At 40.2% G+C, this 27342-nt stretch overlaps 1 protein-coding gene across 2 annotated transcripts in view; it reads left to right on the top strand.

Moving 5' to 3' along the window:
• LOC110949534 (glucosidase 2 subunit beta-like) overlaps positions 1 to 27342 on the top strand; it is a 155506-nt gene that overhangs the window by 105900 nt on the left and 22264 nt on the right. Inside the window, exon 13 of one of the 2 annotated variants that reach the window (XM_022191648.2) lies at positions 20675 to 20746. The exons of the other annotated variant lie outside the window; for it this stretch is intronic. Within the exon in view, the coding sequence (XP_022047340.1) occupies positions 20675 to 20746 (72 nt within the window). The remainder of the gene's footprint in view (positions 1 to 20674; positions 20747 to 27342) is intronic. 2 annotated transcript variants of the gene reach the window in all.

Raw genomic sequence — 27342 nt, 5'->3', positions numbered from 1 at the left:
TTGTTAATGTTAAAAGTGTGTTTCCATCTCAGTGTCAGCTGCTTTTGTCTTTGTGAAGGGGGATCCTCTTTTGTCGAGCTCTTTCTTCGGTGTTGCCTCACGATGGTTTGAATCACATTTGCAGACTCGGGGTTTGAAGGCCTCTTGTTTTTGTCCAGGGGAAAAAAAATATAATTACTTTGATTTCAAAGTGGGAGGAAAAAAAACGGCCTTTTGTTGTTGAACACTTTCAAGTGGAATGATTAACGGCAAGATTAGAAGCTAAATGCTGTGTAGTAGCACTCTGCACACTGCCTTCTCATCAGTTTCTCTAAAGACCATAAACAAAATGAATAAAAGCTTACAGAGGGAGCTTATTCTTGGCGCATTATCATTTAATGGCCTTTATTGCTGCACCTCTCTGCAGGTTCCAGTTACCTGCTTTTCATACGACAAGGTATTGAAGTTCCCCTCCAAAAACTCACCCATTAAAATGTTCTTCGGGGTGCTGGTGGGCCCTTATCGCGGAATTTAAACCGGTGAATCAGAAATAAGCTTCGGCAATTCAGTCAACACATCCTGGCGCAGCATGAAGGGAGACACCCCATAATGAGTTCTCAGAGGTGGAGTCCCTACCTACAGCGGCGTCTAATATTCCTCCCGTGGATTTGTTGACACTCCTCAAAGCAACTTAAATCGAAGGGCCGTGATTTATGCAAGACTGTCAGGTCAGATTGACTCAGCCTCCGCTCTCGTGTCATTAGAAAGTACAGCACTTCAGTGAGTCATGCCTGCCACTGTGGTTCAGCTCCGACAGAGAAGAGAGAAGGATAACGCAGCACAAGTGACACTTCCGACTGTCTGTGGAACATCACATGGCCTTAACAGAGCATTGGGTTCTTCCAGGGAAGAAAGAGACTCCACCAGAATAGCCTAGAGGGAGCTGTTTCAAATTGGATCTAAACCACGGCGAGGCGGGTGGTGTGGAGTCCTAGATGTGTCTGCTGAGAGTAACATGGAAAATGAAGAGCCATATAGATTTATGAAGTAGATTTCATAACAGCTGCGAATGCCGTCTAGTTGCAAATGGGGTTTGACAGGAGCATTGGGCTCTTTAGACAGTAGACTATTTGCTGTCTGCCTGTGGACATCAAGCATTTTGTGGAAATAGTGAAGCATTTTGCCTTAAGTAATAATCTTAAGAGCATCTCAGTTTCCCAAGATGTGAGAATGAATAATTAAAAGATATTAGCTTCCAGAATTATTTCCACTCATGAGCAAATATTGCTATTCGAAACTGAAATGAAGACTACAGGTGCAGACAAATGCATGCACAAATGAAATGAAAACCTACTTTGTCCTGGTTTATCAAAGGGGCTGAAAAGGCAGAAGGCCTGGCCATCCATAATTGGAGTGTTGTTAGAATAAGTGGTTGTGCTGCTCCAGGCTTCAGAGCTCGAGCACTTTGTCACACCCATGACTTTCAAATTATGATAGATGTGGCACAGACGCTGTTGTTAAATTAAAGCATGAAATTTAGCATTGCTTTTAGTGAACCGCTCGTGCAATTAATTAACTTCAAAAGGTCACGTTTGGTCAGCTGTCAACAACAGCAGAGGCAGGAAGATTGCATTCATCTCCTTTAAGATACGCAGGGTGTTACGGCCACCAGTATTGGTGTGCCGTTTGTTTTGAGGTGGTGTTTTGTAGGGCCTTTGTGTGGGAAAAATGTGTGGGCTCAGCTGTGTTTGTTGCAGAGTCTTTGGAACCCCAGCTGCCGGCCATTTCAGCTGATGACGCCGGAGCTGACGACCTGCACTGTAGTCTGGTTTTCCCCGCCCTTCGACCTTTCTGATTGGGCCACCCTCCAGCGCTCCTCCTCCTTGGACCAACCAGAGGCAGCCAGGCACCACACCTGCAAGCTATATAGCTGCCACCATGCCATTAGTCTTGGTGGCTGGTATTCACGACCAGTCCACCCTGGTGCCTCTTTGTGTGTGGAACTTTGTGTTTCGGTCTGCAGGTACGGTGGTGGGTTGGTGGGTACCGCAGACACTTTGGTTGGTAGATACTCCTGGTGGGTTCTGCTGACACTTTGGGTTTCTGTTGGCGACTGCTACCTTGGTGTGGAGCCTACGGTTGGGCAGTGACTGGAGCTCCCATTCAGCAGCCCGTCACTTTAGTGAAGAAGCCATTCTGTCTTAGAGTCTTTGTGAACTGTGAAATCAATGAGTGTGAGGCACCAGTTTTGTTTGGTTCGTTTTGTACACCCTTTGTATTAGTTTTTGTTCCTGGTGGTGGGTGTTGCTCATGTAGTTCGGTTTGGCTAGGGAGTTTAGTTGTTTTCTTTGTGTTAGCTTAGTTACAAACTCTGTTAGCCTTCGTTATGTTTTATTCCATTCTTTGTTTTAGCAACACTCACCAGTCTTGTGTTTTATTGTCACTTTTACGTTCCTTTTGCTACTAAGCAATAAATCCCTTACCTAAACCAATAACATCTGGTTATTTTGTTGCATCCAGCCAACCCCAAGAGGTTGGATCGTAACACAGAGTGTCGCATCAAGTTAGTTGTACATACAGACGACTCTATGTAGTGACACCTGACTGTTGCCTTACCACTTTTTCAGTACCAAACAGCAGATAGATGAACTCAGATGAACAAATATTGAAGGTTTTAGTGGATGCTAGTTGAGGAAATTTAGGTTCATCAGATGTCTAGAAGTCCTCATCTCCAACTGAAGATGTTACTGTGAACTCCAAGAAGACATAGTCCTCCAGAAGCCATACTGAGGAACAGAATCGGTTTATCTTCCTGTTGAATCACTGCCTCCCTCGCTCACTTAATTGTGACTCAACGGAGCCTTTGGCTGTCAGGATGCTGGTCTCTTCCTGTAAGAAACCGAGCACACGTGGAGACTCTGCCCAGTCCACAGCAGGGGAGGCCATCTGAAGCAGCAAGACTCTTCCGTTGGTCCAGCAGACCTGTGAGCTGGCAGCGGGTGCATGTGGTGGGGTCATAAAAATCCTTGCATCTCATCAGTCTTTGTTTTATTGCCAACTTTAAGGCTGGCGAAGTGGCCAGTTAGCAAAGTATCTGTGGGTTGGTTGTGTTGAAGCAGTCAGGATCAACTTTTTAGAGTTTTTTTTAGTCCAGGACTTCTAGTTTTGAAGTTGATCTGATTTAGATCCGAGTTAATCATCTTTGTTGTCGTTTTTCTTATCCTACTTTGCTTGTGTTTTTCCAGCTGTGCTTGCTGCTGCACAGGCATTCCAAAATGACACCCAAACACGAGCTTAATTTCATCAGTGCGAAGGAAACCACGAACTTACAACTTATCAGTGTAGTATTTGTACAAGGAGCCGCTTTAAGGAATGGACTGGCAACCTCCTCTCGTTTAGCTTTGCATAAAAATCCAAGTTGTTTTTTTTTTTTTATAAATAAGGCATTTACTACAGGGCTAGAAACTGGTGCAAAGACTGAAAAACAAAGCAGCAGCTCTCTGGCTCAAACTGAAACATCCAATAAAATCTTTGATAGGTTTAACAGAGAGGCCCGGGGGAGAACTGAGCATAAAATAAAAATCAATAAAAACCCAAAAGTGTATAAAAATTACAATCCGTCTGTTATAGTGTTCATCTTATATTTATTTTCATGCTGTGTCTCATTTACAGTTCCTGCTGTGGCAACCTGAACCTCCTAGCGAGATCAGCCGAGTTTATCGCTTCTAATCAAATCTAATATGATCTAATTCTGCGACTGTAAGAACTCCAGTTAAAATGTAATTGCCAGCCTACACAAATATTTTTCTTGCAGATGATGTGTTAGAATGAGCTGTTTCTATTGTAGCCGTGCAGCTCCACAACATTATGACACGACTCTTAAACTAGAACATGCATACAGACTTTTGAGACAAAGGTTTCAGTTTATGGAAAGCAAACAGCATCCCGGTCTTGTATTAAAAAAAAAAAACAGCGGTCAGGTGCCCAATATGAGTGTCGAAACAGGTTTTATTAACACTCCTGTTCATACTGGCCACTTAGAGTTCACAATTTCAATGTAAGTGACAGTGCTGGATCTTTCAAAGTTTGCCTTTTTAGCACATATTTCCCCTGGACGTTCTTTTCTTGCTGTGCTGCTGTGGAGGCGCAGTAACAAAAACAAGCCAAAGCCACAATACGTTGCATAGAAACATTTTTAACCCAAAAAACAGACGCTAAATTTTGTCCTTTTTGACATTTACTGAAAATTACATGAGAATCGTCATTATCCGTGTGAAAAGGAGGATATATTACGGTGTGCACAACCTGTCGCAGTGTTGAAATGTGCATCACACAGGTTGTTAATACTCTGCTCTGCATTTACGCTGGAGCTGTTGCATTAGCTGCAATGGTTGTGATCCACTAACCTTGTTACCCCGATCGTTTGCTGCCTGGAAATGGGGCCAAGACTTCAGTGCATTTGACCCATTTAATACGTATTTCAGAAAGGGGTGATGGTGTGGCAAAAAGTTATAGCAAATTATCGAAACAGCTACGAATTTAAAACACCAAAACACCTATAATTGAGGGTGATATTTAGCAGCCAAAGGAAACAAATCTCAACTTCTCACCCTGACTGAAACACGTTGTTGTTTTGTTCAACTGTTCAGCACAAAGAGACAGAAAATACGATTGTAATCGGCTGTAAATGTTTCATTTCAAATGACTCTCTTTCAGATATCAGCTGCTGAAATGAAACTATGGAGACCGGAATTATACTGAGCAATAAGAATAGAAATCATTACGGTTTTCTTTTATCACCTTTAAACCAAAAGTATTATATTGAGAGAATGGGTATTGGCCGAACCTTTATCAACTTGTGATCTCCCACAGTCTGTTTCAGCTGCAGAGCAAATTCAGTCTGTTGTCACCTGTACCCACTATTAAAATAGATAGCTACACATTTTTTACTACATGTGTTCATCCAGAAACATTTTACAGAGGGTGTTGGGTTTGGTTTGAGGTTCCCTCTATTTTGTATGATCTCCAATTCAAACAATCACAATCAAAATAGTTTATTTGCTATGTTTATGTGCGTGTTTTTGCACTTCTTTAGTGTAAACTGTGAACTATGAGTTCCATTTGGAACATTTTGACAGTGCACAAGGTGTTGTCATCTGCTTTTGTTCATTGATTTTTAGTATTTCTGTCTGGCTTAGTTAAACTTAAGTCTCCATCCTGGCTTAAAAGTTTCTAACATTTATGAACTGATGCCACCACATCCACTGCAAAAATGTGATTTAGAAGGACAGTCTTTGCTGAAGCTCGCTGACATTGCTACAGGCCAGGGCCTTTCAATGGAGCGTTTCTGGCATTTGTGTTAATTAACCACGCCTGACGTGTGCGTCAGCGGGGTTACTGCATTCGCTTCGGTATCTGGCTGGCTGGGTAAGTATGTATGTGTGTGTGTATGTCCGTTCAGATATTTCTGCAAGTGCTGAAGTCAGGATGATCAAACTTGGCACTGAAGATCGGTCTAAGGTTCCCTGCTCAGTTGTGGAGTTAGAGGTCAGCAGATCAAGGTCAAGGTCACAGGGATCACTTAGCACATTTCCTGCATATTGCATCATTTGTATAAGAAGGGATATATGTAGGATGATCAAAATTGATACAGAGTATCATGCATGGGCGTGGTTCTGCCATCTACTGAGGGCTTGTCTAGTTATGTAAGATTTTTATTTTCCTATCCTTGACTGGAGTGCACATCTTTTTTCCCATATGGTAAAAAGAAAATACTACAAACAGACCCACAACACAACGAATATCCCCATCCCCATTATTATTATGCCAGTTTATAATTTAGGAAATCTCCACCTACTTTTTCTTGCATTCTTTACATTGTATTAATAAACCATATTTAATGGACCATATGAGAGGCTAAAGTATCACCCTGTTGTTTTCAACGCGTCTCTTAAACATAGACCTTAATGTGCAGAAAGTAGGCTTGACTTGAAGCGAGTTGGAGTGTTGTGGGAGCAGATGTTTCACAGTCACTCTCAAAGCCTCTGTTCATTGGCTCTGTTCTTATTTTCACTTGTAATGTGGGAACTCTAATTATCACCTTAAGTTATGTTGAAGTAGATTGCCTAACACGTTTTAGTGTTATGAACCATTTTTTGTGGCTCTGAGGAGGAAAAATATAATCATTTTATTTTGAGCCAACTTGCTCTACACCTACACAGGATGCTTTACATTTACTGTTTATATAAAAACATGATAATAATAATAATAATGAAAACTAAAATCATCAGACAGAAGGTTGATCTTGGACACAGTTTGGTGTTTGAACAAGACAGTGACCCCAAATACACCTCAAAAGTGGTAAAGAAATGGTTAAATTAGGCTAAAATCAAGGACTTAAATCCCATCAAAAACATGTGGACTGCGATGAAGAAACAAGTATGTGTCAGAAAGACAACATCTTTAGTTTAGCTGCACCAATTCTGTCAAGAGAAGTGTTCAGAGATACAACCAGAAGCTTGTGGAGGGCTACCAAAATTGGGTAAAAATGGCAAAAGGACATTTAATGAAATACTAGCATTGCTGTATGTGTATTTTTAACCCAGCAGATGTTGTTATATTTCAACAAAAGTTATAGGAGTCATTAGAAAGTCAAGACTGCCATGGTATACTTGGTCCTCACATTTGTATATAAACTGTTGTTCACAACTGTATGAAAATCTACGCATATGTGCATACATTCAAAATGCTTTTATAAACACTGGTGTATGTATGTGCACCGTGTTGTTATCATGCAATTCAATCGGCCTTTTATTTGTGCATTCGGAAAACTACATTTTTCTGTTTTCCGTTAGTGCCATCATGTCTCAACCTTCAAGTATATTTCTGAGAGGAAAATGGCAGCAGTAATAATGTTGCATCTGGAGAGATGGAACGAGAATGTAGCTTTAAATGACCTACCAGAGGCTGTTTGCCTCATTGGTCTTAGTGATGGCTCTAAAAACTAAATTGGCTTCAAGTTTCGGCTTGTATTGTTTCCTATTTTTTGCATTTAAATTGAGGCATCATTTGAGGGAAAGAGGCTTTTTCACTCTATTATTTTTCTCTGTGCAGTTCAGGTTGGAATGAGGTCTCTGCTATGCGTTCACCTTCCCCCTTCATGTTATTTCTCAAAAGCGAAGCGTAATATGATTTAAAGACTGTACTTTGAACATGTCTCCTTTTAAAAATGACTCTAGACGAATGGGTCTTTTGACTGTCAGCATTAAAGATAAACTTAAAGATGCCGCACTGAAATTATATGAGCCTTGGAAATGGAATTTTAAACAGTCCTCCTAATTTTAGCTGCAGTATTGAAGTTTGATTCCATAATTGCACTTCAGAACTGATGAGATGACCACACCAAAATGAAATTCGGATCATGGCTGTATTTTAAAACTTTTACTCGAGACCCAAACACTGCAGAACCTTTCCACCACCAAGACATAAATCAAATGGCCTCTCTCCCACCTTCATCTCTTACTGTAGGTGCTCCTATATTAGATGGTGTCCTGGGAAAACAACCACTGTAGTAAGAAAAGGAAATTGCTTTTAAGATAAGAGCAGGCTTTCACTTCTTCCATAAGTAATACTTACAAATACTGTTACACCAATACAGTCAAGGTGCAGTGAACCAGTTACAAATCAGGGATAATTCAGTTATGTGTTGGGTTTAATTATTAAGTTTGCAGTGTTACACAAGTACCACTTAAATGTTTAGTTAAATGCTTGTATATGTATGTATTGAGCTGTACTATAGGTACTGATCCCGCATACTGCTGCCTGTGCCTTTGTGCCAGTGTTATTTAAAGACTCTACTTTTAATCTGTCTGTCTGAACAAGATGATTTCAATTCATTACAGCTTTAAAAACATACATAAAAAATTAAATATATTGATGCTAATTTCTGTATATATATCCTTAGAAGCCACATCTACAGTACAGAACATCAGTACAGTCCTGTGAATTAACAATTAAATGTCAAATGTTTTCAAATTGTATTACCTCTTTGTACGTGCACTATTTTTTTCAAATGGACAGTAAAGCAAAAATAAACACTATAGAAAGATTACATTGAAAGTACAGAAAGTAGAAACTCAGTGCAACAAACGTGAATACACCTTTGGTCACTGAAACTGAGTCTACCTGTGATTTCCAATCAGTCTAGCTGCATAGACACGATTCTAAAATGAGTAAAGCCTTCTCACTTTTGGACCTATGGGCTTCGTCTCTCCACATGTCTGCATCGTGGCTCCACATTGACAAGAACTGAAACTGAAAAATCTAATTGCGAGAAATCACAACAACACAAAAGCATCCAAAAAGATCATTTTACCGTCAGTGAAACACAGCTGCAGCAGTAACCATCTGATATAGACGCAACCATAGTACCACTGATCAGAGCTGCAGCGGTCGTCCTTCTAAAATCACTCTGTGGGCAGTGCTCTACTTTGACATTTCAGCTGTAAAAAACGGACAACAGCTGCTTCAGATTTGGAACAGGGGTTATCAATGGAAACCAGAGTTTCTGTGAACCTCAGACAGTGTAAAGAACACCATTCTCTGTGGATGAATAAAAAAAAACCTGTTTGACGCAAAAGTTCCAGATTAAACTTCGCTGAAGAACATGGAAAGAAGTCTGATAAATGTTGGGAGCACATTCTTTGATCAGGTGAAGACCAAGATACATTTCAGAGCAAGATTTTCTCAGATAGAGTCCAGCGTGTTTGATAAGAACATGTCCAGGAACTACGACAGTGAATGCATCATCCTGACAGTGAAGCCCAGAGATCGGAGTTCGATGATATGGGGTTGCATGAGTGCAAGAGGTGTTTGGGAGGTGACATTTGTAGATTAATGTCTATGGATAAACCAAAACACTGGCCGACAAGATAGTTCCCTGTCTGCATTGGCAGAAGAGGAATATTCTAGAAGGAGAAACATCCAAAGCAAAGAGTCAAACCTCACCAAACGTGTCGCCTGACTTGAATCCAGCCTTTGAGGTATTTTAAGGGGAAAGGTTCAGCAACACAGCCCCTACAGTAAAGAGAAGAACGTCTTACTAGAAATTTGTGCTGCAAATTTTAGGTTTTTTTATTATTATTATTTCAAATACGATCAAATAGTCTACTGTTCATCTTATAAACTGAAGTTGTGCAGTTGCTGTAAGGCGATATAATTTGGAATTATTTGACATTTAAGTGATTTTATGCACTTCTATTGTACACTTTATATCAGCCACATTACAGCCACCTGCCTAATATTCTTTAGGCTGCCCTTGTCCAGCCAAAACAGTTTGGTTTCATTGGGATATGCAGAGTTTGGAGGTTGGGTCAACTTTTTGGTGTATTTGCTGTCTTCCTTGAGCCGCTCCTCAGTAGGTGGTACATGTCAGAGCCCAGGTTCCCAGTGGAACATGTCATTAAATTGATATGATCAGTATCATCTGTCAGTGGTTTAGATGTTGTAGCTGGTTGACATAAATGCTCCTCTGATTTTAAGTTGTATTGATTCGCTGTAGAGTGCAAGAAAATCATTGCTATCTCAACTATTGACACGCCAGCAGAATTAGAAAAGAAGCAGCCACAAACAAGCACAATAAATATGTTGTAGCACTACTAGCTCTGCATTTTTCTAAGTTAGACTCAAACAGGAAGAAAACTCACCTCATCAGCAGTTATCCAAGTTTAGTCCAGGGAATGCCATTTTCCAGGTGCCCATTTTATTCTTATCCGCTGTGTTTAAAAAGGTACACAGAGTACAGAGCAGCTTTTTACTGTCAGGACTGGAGGTGTTTTATTTGTTTTTGGTGTGTTCCTGTGGTCTTTACATTGTAGTTTAACATCACAGTTGCCTATAGAGTTGTGTTTTGGGTCCAGCTGGGTGATGAAGGTGCTGCTGCAGCCCTAACCTCCACCTAAGACACTTGAGTAAGATGTCGGCTTGTTGACACAGGAGCTTAAAGCAGGAGCCGCTGATTAAAGGACAGATAGGTGTCAGACAGATCTCCTGCCTTTACAGCAGGTCAGAAGATTCACTATTGATTCAGGCTGAGGAGACAAACACATATTGGGTGTCTGTATCAGGCAAAATGTCTGTTTCTGTCTAAACATTCAATTATGTGAATGTGAATCTAACTGTTCCTGTAATGTAGAGTGAGTGAATTCATGGGCAGAAACGCTACTGAATAAATATTTGGCATTCTATATGTGAGCGCCAAATGCAGTAATGAAACATTTTGTGTCACATTCACTTTCATTTAATTGTAAGAATCCGAAATCATTCTGTTTTTTGGCAACCATATGTTCATTTCCAGTGTTTCTCTTCTGTCCTTTACTTGTTTTGCTGTGCACATGTGGAGCCTTCATAAAAGAAAGTTTATTGATATATAGAGCAACCTTCATGCATACAGTGAGTACCAGAACTAGAAAGATGTTAGTTGAACTGCTGTTTTTCCCTTTGTGTTAGTCTAAATGTGAGTGTCAGCAGCTATAATTGCGTGCCTACTGAAAAAGGCGCAAAAGCAATTTATTTTTCTATTATTTTTTATCTCTCACTGCTCGACAATAGAAGCTTTTTATGCGCTGTATTTCATGTCAGTGTTGTTGAACCTCAATAACAATATTGCCAAAAACACATATAGCAAAGCAGAAAAAGTATTTTTCCTCTTTCTCATTTATTGATGACAAAATGATATAAATCTTAAAATATCATCAGCACGCACGAGGATGACTCAAATAAACACAGCTACCTGGAGTACGACCCGTTATGCAACGTAAACAGTTATTGAAACACATTCTTGACCTCGGGTGGCTGCATGGTATCGAGATGAATGCCGCCGGTTTGCCTTAAAGTTTGCTAATAAACAATTAACGGCGTCACTTCGTGTCGCTGAAACACCTCCGACCTCCGGCGTGCAGCTGACGGTGATACCTGAAGCCCGTGTTGATGCCGCTGCAGCTTCAGCGTCACCTCCAGTGAACTCCACCCACACAGCAGCCCACTGGGAGAAATGCTTAATTGCTGTTTCTCTCCTTCTGTCTTGACTGGATCTCAGTGGACTGAGGAGAAAATATGCTTCGTTTTCTCCTTTTTTTCCTTGCCTTCCCAGGTAGCCCGACTGAAAACTAGTCAAGGGATTGTGTCAGAGGTGTAATTAACATCTGATTGTTGGAGGTTGATTCAGTTTTCTAACAGTGTTGCTCTTTTTTTCCCCCCATAGTTTTGTAATGATTCTTGTATGTTATAAATATAATTACCAACTCGTGTGTGGGAATGTGAAAAAATAAGTCGAGCAGAGCTGACATGGTTTGAGTACAACCAAGGACTTCTGTTCCATTGTCAGACAGCAAATTAAATGGAAATAGTATTAGGTTATTCCATCTAAATCATCCTACTTATTCTGATCGATCATCTCCGATTTGCTTGAAACTTTTTTAAAATCGTGTCTGTTGTGGAAGTTTGGAGAGGTCAAGAGACACACTTGAGACTCACATGACTTAAGTTGCGAGTAAAGTTTACTGACGTCAGGAGAAGTGACACCAACAGAGCAGCAGTCCATGCAAGTACGTAATGCCAGCATCAGTTCTGAGGATTCTCTCTGATCTTTAATTCTATACATTGTAGTTGTGAGAAGGTCAGATTCAAATTGCAGACAAATATGGAGACAACTAGTCTGATTAGTCACATCAGAATAGACGATCTAATCTCCTGCAGCATCTGCCTGTCTAAAGGCCATAATGGTCTTAGAAAGGGGAAAGAGTGATTTTGCCCTCACAATGTCTTGCTCATGTAAGTACGTGAGATTACCATTAAATATATGTCAAGACATGAACATTTCTCACTTTCCCAACAGATCTGCATATTTGGTTACATTACGGTGCTGTTTTATTGTTTCTTATATTTAGTAAGTTGCTTTGTTCTCAGCAATGAATCAAAACCAACAGACCTACTGGCCAAAACTATGAGAACAAGGCCCACGTTTTTAATAAACCAAGTCCAGTAGCACTTTATCTTAAGCATCTTATTAAGTTTACAGGGTTAGGGTTAGCATTTAAACAATACAGTGTTTTCTAATAAAACTCCTTCTGTGACAAGTAGTAGTATATAAACAGCTGCTGAGGATGTAAGACGTGGAAATTTGTTTTGATTTATTTAAGAATTTATTACATTTATTTGGGATATAAACAGTTTCTCTTCTCTTTCCGTGACAACTGAGCGAGACTGATGTTTTAAAACACAATGCAAAGATCTATTCGTCTTAAAGTTACAGGAAACTTTGGCTCACTTTCAACCGATCTTCTTCACATATCTTTGGTTTTATATTATTCTAAAAACCCAGTTTTCTTGTCTAAATGCATGTGTGTTTCATTTTTATATGAATTTCAAAGAAACATTGGAGTAAAATTCCTTAAATGTGTTCACTTATGTGTGATTAAGTCTTCCTACAGTGTTTTCGAATGCAAAAAAAATGAGCTAAAGATGTGTCCTCTAAGACTACAATGAGCTTTGTGTTCATGTGTTAAGCTTTAATTTTGTTACCTTAAATTTGGGACATATTCAGAACTAGTTTTGCTCCAGAAATCAGCAGATTTCTGGAGCAAACTGAGCCTGCTGCTCGTCGGTGAAGCGTGAAATGCTGCCTTGGGGGCTACGAGGTTGTATCTGAGATATTTGTTCTGTAACTGCGTACCTTCAGGCTCCTGGAACACCAACTTATTATAGCCAGTGTCAGAGGTGCATTGTCAGATGGTGACAGATCGAATGCAGTGTGGAGTTCAGGGCCTAAATGGGAGGATTGGCGTTGTCAGTTTTGATCTGCTGCTTTTAATTATCGTCAAAGGTTCAATCAGCTTCTTATTCTTTGCGTCTTCCGCCCAGTGTCCCTCTTGTTGCACGTCATCATCTGTCATATTCGGCCGTACAGTCGGTGATTCAGATGCACAGCGTCACCAGCAGATTCCCTCCCACTCGCTCTTATTTTTTGCGCACTTTTATTCCTTTTCATCCTCCCATCTTGCCCTTCCCTTCCGTCTTTTGTCTTTGTTCTCGCGGCTGCTTCTCAGTTCTTGCATTTCCGCTGCTGTCAGTCTCCTCTGCTGGGAGCCTTTTGTCACCACCTGTCCATCTTAGCCCATATTTCCTCCTTCGCTGTGCTCGGTCTCTGAAGGATAGCCGGGGACAGTTTGTGTAAATGTTTGACCTTTTCTGCCATTTCTCATTTATGTAACACAGATGGCAGAATGTGAAGACAGCCAGCTAATCAACCTGTACCTCAGTGTGCATGTTGGGCATTTCTAACTTTCTTTTCTCCGCATTTTCTATGTTGCTTTGCCTGCTTTTGTTTTCTCGCAAGCTGCCACATGGAGGCGAGCGTCCAAGGTCACATCACAGTGCCCCCAAACACAAATAGCCTCGCTTTTTTTTTTTTTTGTGCAGTGATGGCGTTGGTGTCAGCAAAAGTGGGCAGGGATGGATGGTTTCGCCTTGAGGCTATGTGGCAGAGTGATGGAGAGAGGGAAGAGATGTACAGACGTACAGGGGTACTCCCTTTTGGGACTCATTTGATAGCTTTTTCATTGCGTTACCCCTTTTTCCTTCCCCCCGTCCTCCACTCGCTGTGCCGGTGTCTATCAGGTGCCATCTGTTTCTGAGCTCAGATGAGGATGTTTGTTGTTGCTGAAACACCTGCTTTACAAACTTAATGAATCTGGTGGCTTGTATAAGGAACAATAAAGCCAGTGTCGAGAGGGATTTCACATTTATTTATTTTATTATTCATTTATTTAGTGCTGGAGGCTGTTTGGCACATATTGCATTGTTTTATTTGGCATTCAGTTGCACTTTAGAACCAGAAATAATTGTGCATGTTAGAAAATTGGGTTTACAGTTTTGTGGAGCAGATATGATGTTTCCATTGGTGAGTGTTAAGCTGTCACGATGTTTAATCTGAAGGTGTCCTTGATGGAGTCTACATAAGCTGTGCTAAAACTTCGAGCTAGTTCTTAGATCCTGTATCTTGAATAGAAGAGTGTACAGCAACGCTAAATGCAGCATGAGCAAGCTAGCATGCTGTTTTACGTACAGTCAGCCAAAATAATGTGCACACAGGAAAAGAAAAGCTTGCATAACTATTTAATTTTTAAAGTACTTTTATACAAATAGATACCTCTTTGATCAAATTCCAATAACACTGTGTACTGTTGTACAATGTTTTCCCAACAGATGGCATTACCCTCTTGAATGTAGCATCAACAAGTGACAACATAACATAAATGTCTGGAAGCTAATGGCCAGCACTTTGAGCACCTCTTGTAATTTGGAGGCCAAAGGTAACTTGTATTAATCTCATGATGTCTGAAAAATTTGGTATTGGAATATTTATGCAATTTTTTCTTTTTCTGATGTGTGTATAGGTCGGCATGGCTCAGTGGGTAGAATGACTGTCTTGCAAACAGAGGGTTGCCGGTTCAGTCCTTGGTCCGGAGAGCTCATGTCCAGGTGTCCCTGAGCAAGACACCGAACCCCTAATTGCTCCTGACGGGTTGTAGTTAGTGCCTTGCATGGCAGCTTCCACCATCAGTGTGTGAATGGGTGAATGTGATGTATAATGTAAAGCGCTTTGGGTATCTTTCAGGTATAGTAAAGCGCTATATAAATACAGACCATTTATACATTATTTTGGCTGACTCTATACATTATGCTTAATGTTAGCATGCTAACACAATGCTCAGCTGCAGGTGATTACAAAGTGCAATTAAAAAAAGTTCTGAGGCTGCATTTCTGATTTAAAGATGGCTGTTATCCCGTCATAGTAATCACCCACCATGTATAGTGATACAACTATTCTGCAATTCTTGTAACCCTTGTTTTGTGTAAACATGTCAAGTACTTTCTACGAGTGCTGAATCTCCAAAACTGTGTCAAAATGAATTGAATTTCACTTTGCAAAAGAGGAATAAGTCACAGGAGGCCAAATCTAATGAGAAGAGTTGGTGGGGTGTGACAGTTTTTCACGGCTTTCTAAACAGTGTACAATCACCATGCTGTGACCAGGCACACGACATGCCATTGCACCACAATTCAGGTTGTTTGGGCTACATATTGACACTTCAGGACATTACACTAGAATTATGACTTGACTTTCCAATCCTGGTGCACAAACATATGAATGCTGGGGACAATGATGAGCATGCTCCTTACATTACCTGTCCTGTACCTTCTCTGGTTTTGGAAACTGTGGCTCTTCCACTATTAAACAGATGTACATAAACTAAATCGCTGGATAAACTTTGCTGAATGATCCTGCTAAATCAAAAGTCAGGTATCACCAAAAGATGACGCTTTTTTCTCTAGAGGGGGACTTGAATGTCTTTGCCATATTCCATGACGTTGATTCCACTACGATATCTCCAATTCACAACCTCATTGTGGTGCTAGAAGGCACTCAGGAGGTCGCATGGATTTATCTTTTGGAGGCCATGAATTGATGTGCTTTTTCAGTAAATGTTCCGATATCTCACTGGATAAATAAAACCTTTGATCCCAGTGGAGAGGTTAGAGGATCACTAAAGTATAGAACTCAACATCTGAGCACCATGAATGTGCCAAATCTTATGGTAATCAATCCAACAGATAGACTTCTACTCTTTATCATCCCAGCAGGTTATGTTTATGCAAGTTTATCCATGCAAAACATACAGATAAACAAGCTACAACATGATCAGTGCTATGGAGTTCAGAGCTGTAAAGGCAAATGGAACTAATCTTGTGCCAAAACAAGCCTTTTTCTCATGTTTAAGTCCAGTATGTGTGACTGGACAATACTGCAGTTAAAAATGCTTTCAGGTAGTGATCAGGATATGCTGTTACTTCTGTAAGACGTTCGCCGGCTCTCTCAGCTGATCTGGCAGTGGGAGTTGGGAGGCTGAGGATTTTGGAGGCAGTGTGTGATCTTGGTGAGTTTGTTTTCGTTGGAGATGGTTAGCATTGTGAGAAAAAAAACAAAAACAGGGGAGACAGTAAAACAGGATGGGTGGAATTATGCTTTTACAAAGCAACAGCAGAAGGTGGGCGGCAACAGACGGAGCTCTCAGTCCGGTTATTACATGGAGCCTTTGCTGTTTCTGGATGCCAGTGTTCAGCAACACTCGATTTATCGACTGTGTATGTGAAGCTGCTGACCTGTTTGACTGACTGTACGTGGATGGAGGTCTGGTTCAGTCTAGGGTGGGAAATGTTTCACAGGTGAATGGCCAGATCTTTTGTTTTGTCCACATTCAGTTGGAGGTAGTTGTCAGTAGCTGATTGCTGATAGGCTGTAATGTTGTTTCTATGTAGTCCCCTTGTGGTGGTTTCATCAGTGTTGGAACTATGTGGTGTCGGGTGATGTTATTTTAAAGTTGTTTGGTTAGAGGCTCTACAAAAATGGACTATGAACATAGACATGAGGTGCTCCAGGGTTTTGCTGATGATGTTTGGTGGTATTACCATGCCTATTTTACAACCTGTGGTTAGTTTTTTAAGCTGCCCATCAACCTACCTTTTGCACATTTTTTGCACATTGAAGTTTGAGGCTGTTTGAGTAACAATATCTCTGTAACTATGCAAGATAACAGTCAAGAATTTTCACTGCCATATTGGAAAAGTACATGAAGAAATCTGTGATCATAGGGGAATTGAAGTCAAATGAAAGCTGTCCTGAAAAGTTGCATCTTTAGCTCATATTAACAGAAGTACCTATTATACTGACTGAATTTATAACTGAAGATTGTGAATCCAGTAGATAAGAAGGAGGAGGTTGGTTTCTCCAGAATAGGTAGGCAGGTTTGGAAGTTTGTATCAAAATCTGTCATGTGCAACTAAATTTTTTTTGTACTGGTTGCACTGGTGAGCCTGAGTGGAGACTAGAGGCTTCTCTGTGCACACCACCTAGATGCATGTGAGACGTTTAGGGAGCATTTTTAAATTGTAGGTTTTATTCTTTTTGAAATTATGCTATTTTTTGGTTATGTTATTCGTTTTGCCGTTTTTTCTGGTGATTGATTCCACTGATATTTTGTGTACGAGCTATGTATTGCATATATTACTGATATTTGTTGATTCCATAAGACAATTATGAATCCAAAGTGGGTCTTTTTGGATGTTTTAATGTGTTTTACATGGTCTGGGACCATTCTGTCAGAGGTGTTTGCTTGTATTTGCTAACTTGCAGTGGTACCTCACTTGATATGTCAGCTGTGTCTGAGCAAAATTGCATTGGGTGTCAGGTCACTTTCAGTTTTCAGGAGAGCGTTGGGGGTCAGCGGATTGTTTTATCTGGGAGGAGTTGGCCAATAGCCCCCAGTAATTATGACTGCTCTCCTGACCAGTCAGTAATAAACCTACAATATGTTCTCCGGGGTTTTAAATAAGTAAAATGAATGACTGAAATCTGCCACTATGGTTGTATGTGCACATTCTCAACCATTTTCCCAGAACTGAGAGTAATTGAAGTGGTGTTTTTTCATCATTTGTTATTGTCAGAATAACCTCCAAGCGATCACGGTCTCTTCATACACTTATTTTATTAAAACTGTGGGTGCAGCTAAATTGTTTGCTCAGGCCTTGATGTATAAAGTTATTTTGGAGCCTTGGGTGGAATTTATTGAAGGTGGTGCTGAAGAGAATTGATACAAAGTTGCCTGTTTGCAAAATTGTTGAGAAATTTCCAAAAGCAACAATAAGAAAAACTTAAATGTCAACCTCCAACAGAGAAAAAAAAGTAGGTGTTCTACTAAATCAGGAGGAATCATCCATTTATTCCTCCTCTGAGCTGTACTGCTTAGTCTGCAGTCAAAAAAAGATGCCTCTGTTATTTTTTTCTCTTTTCCTTATATCTGCTGAATGTGGGAAGGGGCATACTCGCTGAAATATACAGTAGACATGAAAGGATAAATGGCAAAATGAAAGTCTCCGAGATGAGAAGCATTAAATTCATTCCGCAAACAAGCGCAAACAAGAGCGAAAAGAACTCCACAGCCAATCACTTACCTCTCCCGCTATCCCCTCTGTCTCTGATGTTCATCATTTTCTTTTCTTTCATCTTGCTTTTCCCTCATACAGCTTTTGATCCCCCCCTCGTACTTCCCGGCCCACGTCTACTTTCGCTGTAGCCATTTTTTTCCTCCCCCTTCCTCTCGTTCTATCTCTTTCTCTGGTTGTAGCTGTCTGGGCAGCTTCTGCTCTTCTGTAACAGTCAGTGTAATGGTTCAAATGTCAAGGAAAAAAAAGCCCAGCTTCCTTTTCCCCCTGTCGTTTTCGCCATCCAGGTCTTTGATCAGTTTGTTACTAGAGCTTGTGATCCTGCCTCCACTCTGCAGCACTGTCCCCAGCAAGTGCATTAGTGATTGTCACTGCTAATTGCTAACTCCTCTAGACTTCTCTTTGCCTTAGTAAAAGAGCTGTGGGTGGCAGGCTAACTGGTTGCTCCTTGTCGGTCTTTTGTCCCAGTAGGTAGCCATTGAGCTCAGAAAAAGTCTACTTGCTCAAGAATTCTCCTGCTTACAATATCAACATTGCTTTTTTTTCTACTTGATTTTGGCTGCCTTCACTACATGTTGTGTTTTGTATAAAGCATAGCAGATAGACTTTTTGGGCCAATACTGAATCTGACAGTTACAATTATATTTCTGGCTAGGATCAGAATTATTGTCCTAGAGGGAGCAGTCAGCCACCTCAAGTGATCTCAAGGGGAACCAAATGTTAGCAAAACTGAAATAGTGGAGCAACGATTTGCTGTAAAACTAATAACTAATTTTCCTCATCAACCAGTAATTGATTAATCGTTATCTTGAAGTGCCATGGATGTTTTCCCATGTGCCAATGAAAGCATTTTTAACAAGACACTTAATATTCCCCACAGATTCTGCAACTCAGCTACAGAACTGCTGTAGAGGTAGAATTTGGCTTATATTAATATACAAGCAGTGGACAGAATCCATTAACCACCACAGAAGTCTTGGTCATGGTGCTCTTTGCTAGCTAAACCCCCACAATGCTGTAGTGCGAGCAATCACCTCCTCTGACTGCCAAACTATAAAGCACAGCAAACAAGCTGCAGTCTTCCATCTCAAAAAAAACACCTGGTAGCACAAGCAAGGAACTACAGTTAATCTTTAATACATTTTCTGACATGCTTTGCCTTCATCTTTTGCCTTATTGTTTAATATTCTTGTTATTATGTTCAGTCGTTACTGGCAATTAACTGATTAACACTTAGTCATCGACATCCCTAGCCCTAACTGCAGGAGACAAAAAACAGCAACAAAGAAGCTCTAAAACAGTTTAATAGACAGAAAAACACAAAGAGACTGTATGACTCAATTGGACTGATTGATTAATGCTTTTTCAATAACATCCCCAAGTGCTAATAATAAAAAAATAACAAAAACAGAAGGCTAAACATGTCTGAATGAGAAAACAGTTGGAAAAAAGAAGTCAGCATGGATTGTTTTTTCTTCAGTGAGAACTTGTGATGAGATTTCAACCATCAATTAGCTAACATTAGCCTCAAGTGCTGGACTTGTTTATGTTTTGCTTGGCAATAGCATCCACTGCCTCGTGTGGTAGCCTGACAATCGTAACCATCCGTTTTTAGCTTATAGATATCAAATGTGTTAGAAATAAATCAGGCCCTCTGTTAGCAATATGGGAGGTTTAAGACTGGATGTTAAAACCCCTTACTTTGGCCAATAATACGGGCTTGACAGGACTACTGAATTAAAATCTATGGGAGAATTTTGTGACTCTAAAGATTGCAGCTAGATGACATATGAAAAAATCAGCCATCTGATCAGTAAACTAGGCAACATTTATCTAATAGTTTTGTTGCATGATCGTTTTGAAACTGTGTGCATGCATAAATATAACATATCCTGCGAGGGAAACCGCTTTTTAAACTTTATTTTGGGGCAAAGCTACCAAACTATGTCTGCAAATTCTACTTGATTTAAGCAGTGATTGTAAATATGCTAATTTTATGTCACATTACATTGAAGTAGTATTATGTTATGAAGTTGTTTAGACTATATTAACAGTCATTGCCTGTAACAGTAATTCATAGTTGGACAAAACATTTACTCCCCTTTTAGCTCTGTTTTGGTCTTCATTGACCCATGACAGAATTAGCTAGCTGCTCTTTTGCTGCTAATTGCTCCACTATAGTCATTAGTCTGTTGGTTGTTGTAGCCAAAAGTTAGTTTATCAAAGTTTGTTTTGCTAATACTTGGAAATGATACGAATGAGAGCATTGACAATTGCCAAAAAACTGTGTTGCTGTGAGCCATGAAGCCAGAACAATTAGCCACATTTGCTGCATTCATATTAGATTTAATCATGTAATATATTGTTAATTATTAAAATACAGATTTGTGAAGGTTTGAAATGAATACTCAACATTTTTCATAGGGATCTTTTAAATTTGGTCTGCAGAAACGTACTTTCTTTAAAGTAATATCCCAGGTTCCAGCACTCTTAAATTTCAATTAAAGGCTCAGAAAAAGGCAAAGAAACGTGAAGAGAAACAATCTGAGAAAGATTTAAAAACCGTCATAGATTAAACCATCCATTTCCCTGCCCGGCTGCATGAATTTTTTCCTTTTTTTTTGTTCCTCTGCAGGTATATTTACACCCTCTGCCCGTTCAATCAAGTCACACAAAAGAACACTGCTGGAACAGAGGTGTCATTAGGGTAAGTACCTCAATCATTGTCTTTTTTGTTCCTGCCGTTAAAATCCCAATCAATGACCAGCCGGAGTGCTTCATGTCAGGGACGGAGAGAGCTAGCAAATGCAGTGCATAGCAATAGACGCTAACACAGTATTTCTAGTGTTGTGTGAGTGTCTTAGAAGCATCTTTTGTCCAAATTGTGTCATTTTTTTCTTTGAATTTCATCATGCGATAAAGCCAGAATTTTTTTTCCTCTTATTTTCACCCATTACAGAAATTATTTGGCAACATTGCTCATTTCATGATTGGAGCCGAAACAAATCCCACGACTGCACTCCAATGAAAGCTCTTTAATCATCACTACAGTTGCTCATATGAAAGGACCAATATTTGCGCTATTGATTTTTGCGGTTTTATTTTTTTATTGTTATTCAATCTCTGTTAGCTTCATGTGACCTTTAATCAGCCGCTAACGGATCTTTATTATAGTTTTAATACCTTTTGATCAATGACAAATGGGGCAAGTTTCATATAGTGCTGGGGTTGTATTTCCTGAGCCGCCAAGGATTTCAATTTCATCAAAAGGTTTACGTGCCGGTCTTTTATCGCGCCCTTGGGACTGACTGTGTTGTAGGGGTGCATCAAAATGGCAATGAAAGGTGCCACTCAGTCCCCAAGAAATGCATCTTTAGATGTTATAAGTCAATTCTTTTTAAGTCTTTCGAAGCGCACTTCCTCAAACGCGAATACGAGTAACTTTCTTTGTTTCAAACTGTGCCTGTCGATGAGTTTTTCTCATCACTGTAACATCTCTGTCAAACAGCTATAGAAAAAAAAACCTATACATATCATATTGATGTTTTCCTTCCTTTTTTTTTAAAAACTTTTTCTTCTTCTTCTGACTTTTAGATTTGAGGTGATAATTATGGGATGTCACCTCACTGTCCTTTTCCACTCTCTCATTAGCCCTAACCGTCAGTCACCCGACACTTTTATAGGGTGCAATTATGGAAATGCTATTCCGTCGACACTGACACCTCTCCGGGAAGAAAAAAAGAAAAAGCTTTTATGATTCAGTTCAGCTCCTCCCCAAAGAGGAGGACTCAACCGGCCGAGCTGTTTTGGTCGTAGCAGACAATATAAAGGCCTAAATGACCGCGGTAAAATTTGTGACGCTGTGTCAAAACATTTTGTCTCGTGTGAGAAGCGATGCCATTAGGCTCGACTTGTCTTCTTCTAGCGGTTCAAGTGAGACGTTACAGATAATTTATTCTCAATTATCCCTCTCTGCAAATATTGTTTTGCCTTCAGACGGCGAATTAATTGGAAAACCTAAAGCAAGGCTGTGTTCTTCTTTTGCACCGCCACCTCCCACACTACCTACTCACTTTTGGAGCGGAAAGTGCAATGCTTCACCATGTTTTTTTAGCGCGGCAAAGAAGAAGAAGAACAGAATGCTAGCTGTGACTAATGTGACCCAGGGGCTTCTGCCTGCCTGTCACTCATGATGGTATGGAAGGGCAGAAGGACCAAACAGAACCAGTGGTCAAACAAGAAAATCTCTGCCAAACAGGACTCAAGGGATAAGGTTTCAACGTATATTTATTTTTGCAGCAGTGTGTAGTTAAATACTGATAAAAAGCAGCAGTAAAAAGACTAAAAGAATGCTTGATTTTTAAAAATTATCTCAGTAAATGAAGGAAAACACTGCGAGTTTGATGTTTTGCAAACGCCTCATTGGTATTTTCTGGGCGTAGGCAGGCGGTGCAGCACTATGTGATGTACTATAGTGTTTCCAGAGAGCGTGTAGTGAAGGTATATGTGGAAGGGGGAGGGGAGGCACATGAATCATAGCGCGCGTGGTGGGTATAAAGTTCATTTTTTATCCAGACAGACCATCAGTCAGGCCTTGCAGGATATGGCTGGGCCTTCCGATATCAATCTGCATGGAGGCATCCTCTTTCTCCCCAGAGGAGCGAGGAGGGAGAGGGGAGTGCTTTGATTTAAACGGCAGCATTTATCACACCTGCTCCAGCATCCTAAAGGACAACCATGTGAGAGAGAGGCGAGGGGACGTGCGGGGGTAAAGAAACGAGGGAACAGCATCAACACAAGTGGCCTGTCAATGGCAGTGTGAAGCCGGAGCTGCGGTGGCATTGCTAACTTGCATCATTTTGACTAATTTGGATTTCTGCCGCATTGATCTGGTGCTGCGGCTGCTGAATTTTGATTATGGCCAGTTTGTGTGTCAAGGCTCATAACAGTTAAAATCCTTCGTTGAGCCCTAACCTTCCTTCATGCTCGGTTTTGCAGCATAGTTAGACCATTAACCATACAAATGTCCTTAAGGAACAATGAATCAACCTGCGAGTACTTTCTTTTGTTGCTGTTTGCTCCCATATTGTGGCCACACACGGAGCCGTAAAGATTTCATAAGGCGTAGCAGTCATACTGTATGCTCCCAATTATCTGTAAATGTAGATATTATACAACACATATTCACTCCTTGAATTCCAATATCTCTGTTTTCCATTTAGCTTTTTCTGCCTTTCGGCCTCAGCAGCTCAACCACTTCCTGAAATGGCCGTTGTAACAATAACATCAGCCATGATAATGATAATAGAGTAGAAGAAAATGCTTGCATTGCGACAAACACCATCCCACTGTGACAGCGTCGTCCATCTTCATAATGTCCTCTCCACTCGGCCCAGCCTCCCTCTCCAAAGGCGCACACATGCTAGGAACAATGACAGGACAGCAAATGCAGGCTTTGCTAAATGCACCTGAAAAGACATACAAATAAGTAAATCTGTCGATACGGTCTTACGCTGCGCTGCTTATATGAGTTTATATGACATTAAAGCATTGATTTTACACTTTGCTCTGCTATCAAACAGTACATTGATCAGCTATTGTCATCAGCATGCCACAGTAATTTCCAACCAGATGCAAATATGAAACAGCTTTATCAGTAATTAATCAATACTTATTGGTTAATGTTTAAAACAAATTAAGCATGCTGGACACAATTCTATATCCTGATAGAGCTATTTTTCTCCCAGGAAACATGATATTTGCACAGGACCAGTGTCCTAGTAGCTTCCCATTTGTCTTAAATACATGAGTTCTGGAAGTCATTAACCGCCACAGACATCTTTGTCATAGTGGCCGTTGCTAGATAAATCCTCGCAACGTTCTCTGCCGCCTACATGAACTTGCTATAGTCCAAGTGACTGCATTTCTTCCTACTGCACCCAGACTGTACAATCAACCTGGCCCCAGTAGTTCAGTTCACCCACTAACTAACTGCAATAAATGTAAATAAGGGCAATTTCACAATGCCTTTATTGCATTTAAGCATGAATACAGTTTAAGAAAGTGACTGGTATTAAAATTCACCCCTCCATAGTTGTCACGAACAGGGAAATTGGCTGTTGAGACTAAATCTGTTGCTTTTCCCAAGCTGTAAGCGTGTTTATTTCTGTAGTGAAGTTGACATTTTTGCATGGGGCTCTATGGGGATTGACTCACTTTTGGACACAGCCTCAAGTGGCCATTCGACGAGCTGCAGTTGTTGGCATTTCCATGTTGGCTCTAATATTCAGCCCTGAAGGTTGCTGCTTGTGCATCACCCAACCTGCACTGAGCTTCGGCTTTCAGACAGCCACTTTGACATTATTCTGTAAGATAACTTGATAAACCTGGGAATTCTTTTTTTCCCTTGATGATGACAAGCAGTTCAGACCCAGAGGCAGCGAATCAGCCCCAAATCGTCATCCTCCCTCCACTGTACTCCACCCCTGGGATGGAATATTTTTCATGTTGGTATGCAGTGCCGCGTGCTCTTCCTAAGCCAAGCTTAGTTTCATCAGTTCAAACCTTTCTCTTGCAGTGATGTGGAGTGTCAGGGTGTTTTTTTTTTGGCAAACTTCAGCTTTAGTTTTTGCTTTTTTTTTTTTTTTTTTTGGAGAGCAGACGCTTCCTTTGTGGTGTTCTGTCATGGATGGCATGCTTCATGCCATCCATGAAGCATGCCATATTTGCATGGACATGCTTGCATTTCTGGAAATTCTTATGCACCAAGGTCTTTCCTTCTATGTATTTTGATGAACTTTGAAGCAATTTGCAGGATGTATCGCCTTCACTCCACCAGAAATCTCCACCGATGGGTAGATTCATGAACAGAGATGTTAATCAGCTCCAATGATTCCTTCAAGGCTTAAGCTGTTACTCTTGGGTTCATTTCTAGCTCATTGAGGATTCTGTGTTCTGCTTTTGGAGTCATCTTCTCAGCAGCCCACTTCTATGGTGAGAGGCTACAGTACGAGACTTATTCTTTAACCGTGCAATGATGAATATCAAACATAATTCTTAGAGATTGCTCTATAACCCTCTCCAACTCTATGCAAATCAACGGTTCTTGATCAGAAGTCTTCTGGGCTCTCTCTTTTTTTGTGAGTCATGGTTCACATTACTGTTTTTATTTGTCAAAGTAACCTCAGCCCACACTTTCGATCTTGTTTCATTGATCGAAATCCAGGTTTACTGACTCCTGACTCTACTTAATTTTTGTTGATGTCATTAGCCTGAGGGCTTCACATGCTTTTTTTTTTTAACCAACACTACAAATGTTTAACATTTGTATTCAGTGTGGACAAGAGTATGTGTTAGTTATTGAGTAGTATATTGAATTCTTCCATTAAATTGCCCCTTATTTTATGCTAAATATACACCTTATATGTTGCGTTGTGCAGCCTTGAATAAAGCATGAGGAAGCAGACTGACATTTTTGAGAAGAATGTTCAATCTGAATCAGAAAGTGAGACGAGAACGTCAGGACGACTTGTCCTGATTAATAATGGAGCTCAGTCCCTGTGGTTAGCTTAGCTTAACATAAAGACTGAAAGCAAGGAGAGATATCTGATATCTAAATTAACATAATGTGAGTTGAATCCATAAATGAACACAAATGTCAAAATAATTAGTGGTTCTTGCAGAGGTAGAAGCATAGAAAACAGCCCAATTGGCTCTTTTCAAGCTACAAACATGTCATAAGCTGTAACTATTTCTTGACAACAAGTTTATTTATAAATGCAAGAATAAGTATTTACACATTGTGACTTCATGGGGGAATAAGAGCTGGATTACTGTAGCTGTTCCCTCTGTTTCCAGTCTTTAGGATTAGCTAGGCTAAACACTGACTAGCACTGGGTCTCTATATTAACACACAGATGTGAGTGGTATTGATCTTCTTATATAACTGTCCACTGGAACCCATATTTCACCAAATGTCAAAGTAAATGGACTGTCAATTCCATGTGTAAAGGTGAAATTAAAGGGAAAAAACAGCGTGTTATGTGGTATTATGGACACATTCCTTAACAGTTTATTGATATGTGAAATGGTGGTGTTTATTGGTTCACTTAGAATATTTCACCGCAGCTTTTGTTAACAAATAAGACTTCCTAACATTTTTTGTCAGATTTTTCACACACTGATTACTGTCTTCACATTTTGGATTCTGGTTGTAAATGAGAATAAAGATGCAGATAATATTTTGTACAACATTAGTCCAAGACTTGGTGGTGGAGCGGTGAGAGATGGGCATGTAGAGAGTCATGCACTTTAGCGTGTAGGATTGTTCTATAAAGCTACAGTTTACAGATGACCTCTAAACATGCAACAGGCATCGATTCTAGGTGGCTGTGCCCAGAGAAGCTTCTAGTCTCCACTCAGTCACTGCAACGCAACAACTCAGGCAGCTGTTCTACCAAAAATGAGTGTGGAAAAAGTGAAATGTGGTGTTCTAAAGTACGACTATCTCAAATGAAACAGTGTTTTTTATCTAACCTGAGCCAAGTCTTCTTTGAAATGTTGCTCAACTGCACAAACAATGAGTTAAATACAGAAAGAACTACTTATCAGCAAGAATATGTTTTTATTCCCTTTGTCAGATGAAACCAGACAGTAGTTGTGGGTAAAGATGGAGGAAATGGTGAAACAAATGCTCATGATTTGTTGTTTAAGTTCAAGTTGTAGCCTTCTACTGCTGGTTTCCATCGAAAATACCTTGTAGCTTGTTTCTTTTTCACCAGTCGTGTCTTTCTATGCAACTTGCAGCTGATTGGTTGTTTTGGTAACTGAGAAAGGTCAAATAAAAGCTGTAAAATAGAGCTTAAGCAGCACTAAACAGATGACAATAGAGGGTGGCAGCTATTTCTTAGAGGAAAAAAAAAAGGTTAAATACGCTATCATGGTTATGCAGTGACATTATGGGCCACTGTTGTGAAAATTATGACAAACTGCAGAGCAAAGTGCTTTCCAATTGTCAAACACAATGTTTGCGTCCAGACACAAGCAAGAAACAGATTCACACTTAGCTGGTACAATCACCATCAATATCGGACAGAGTTTCCAGTTAGCAGCGAGCGCCTTGTTTTAATTTTTGTCAAATGACTCTAATAAATGCACCGCAGCTCACTATCAGTCCGATCCATTTAAGTTTTAAAATACAAAGCCCCACATCAGCATTCAATAATTAGCTTCCTGTCCAAAGTGTTTCCTGCTAAGAACGGCTACAGAAAACAACTCTTTAAAGTGTGCCACCACAACCGCGCC

This window comes from Acanthochromis polyacanthus, chromosome 23 (genome assembly GCF_021347895.1).
Source record: "Acanthochromis polyacanthus isolate Apoly-LR-REF ecotype Palm Island chromosome 23, KAUST_Apoly_ChrSc, whole genome shotgun sequence".
NCBI classification, from domain to species: Eukaryota; Metazoa; Chordata; class Actinopteri; family Pomacentridae; genus Acanthochromis; species Acanthochromis polyacanthus.
Note: the sequence above shows the minus strand (reverse complement) of the source record. Positions and strands in the feature narration are given on the sequence as shown.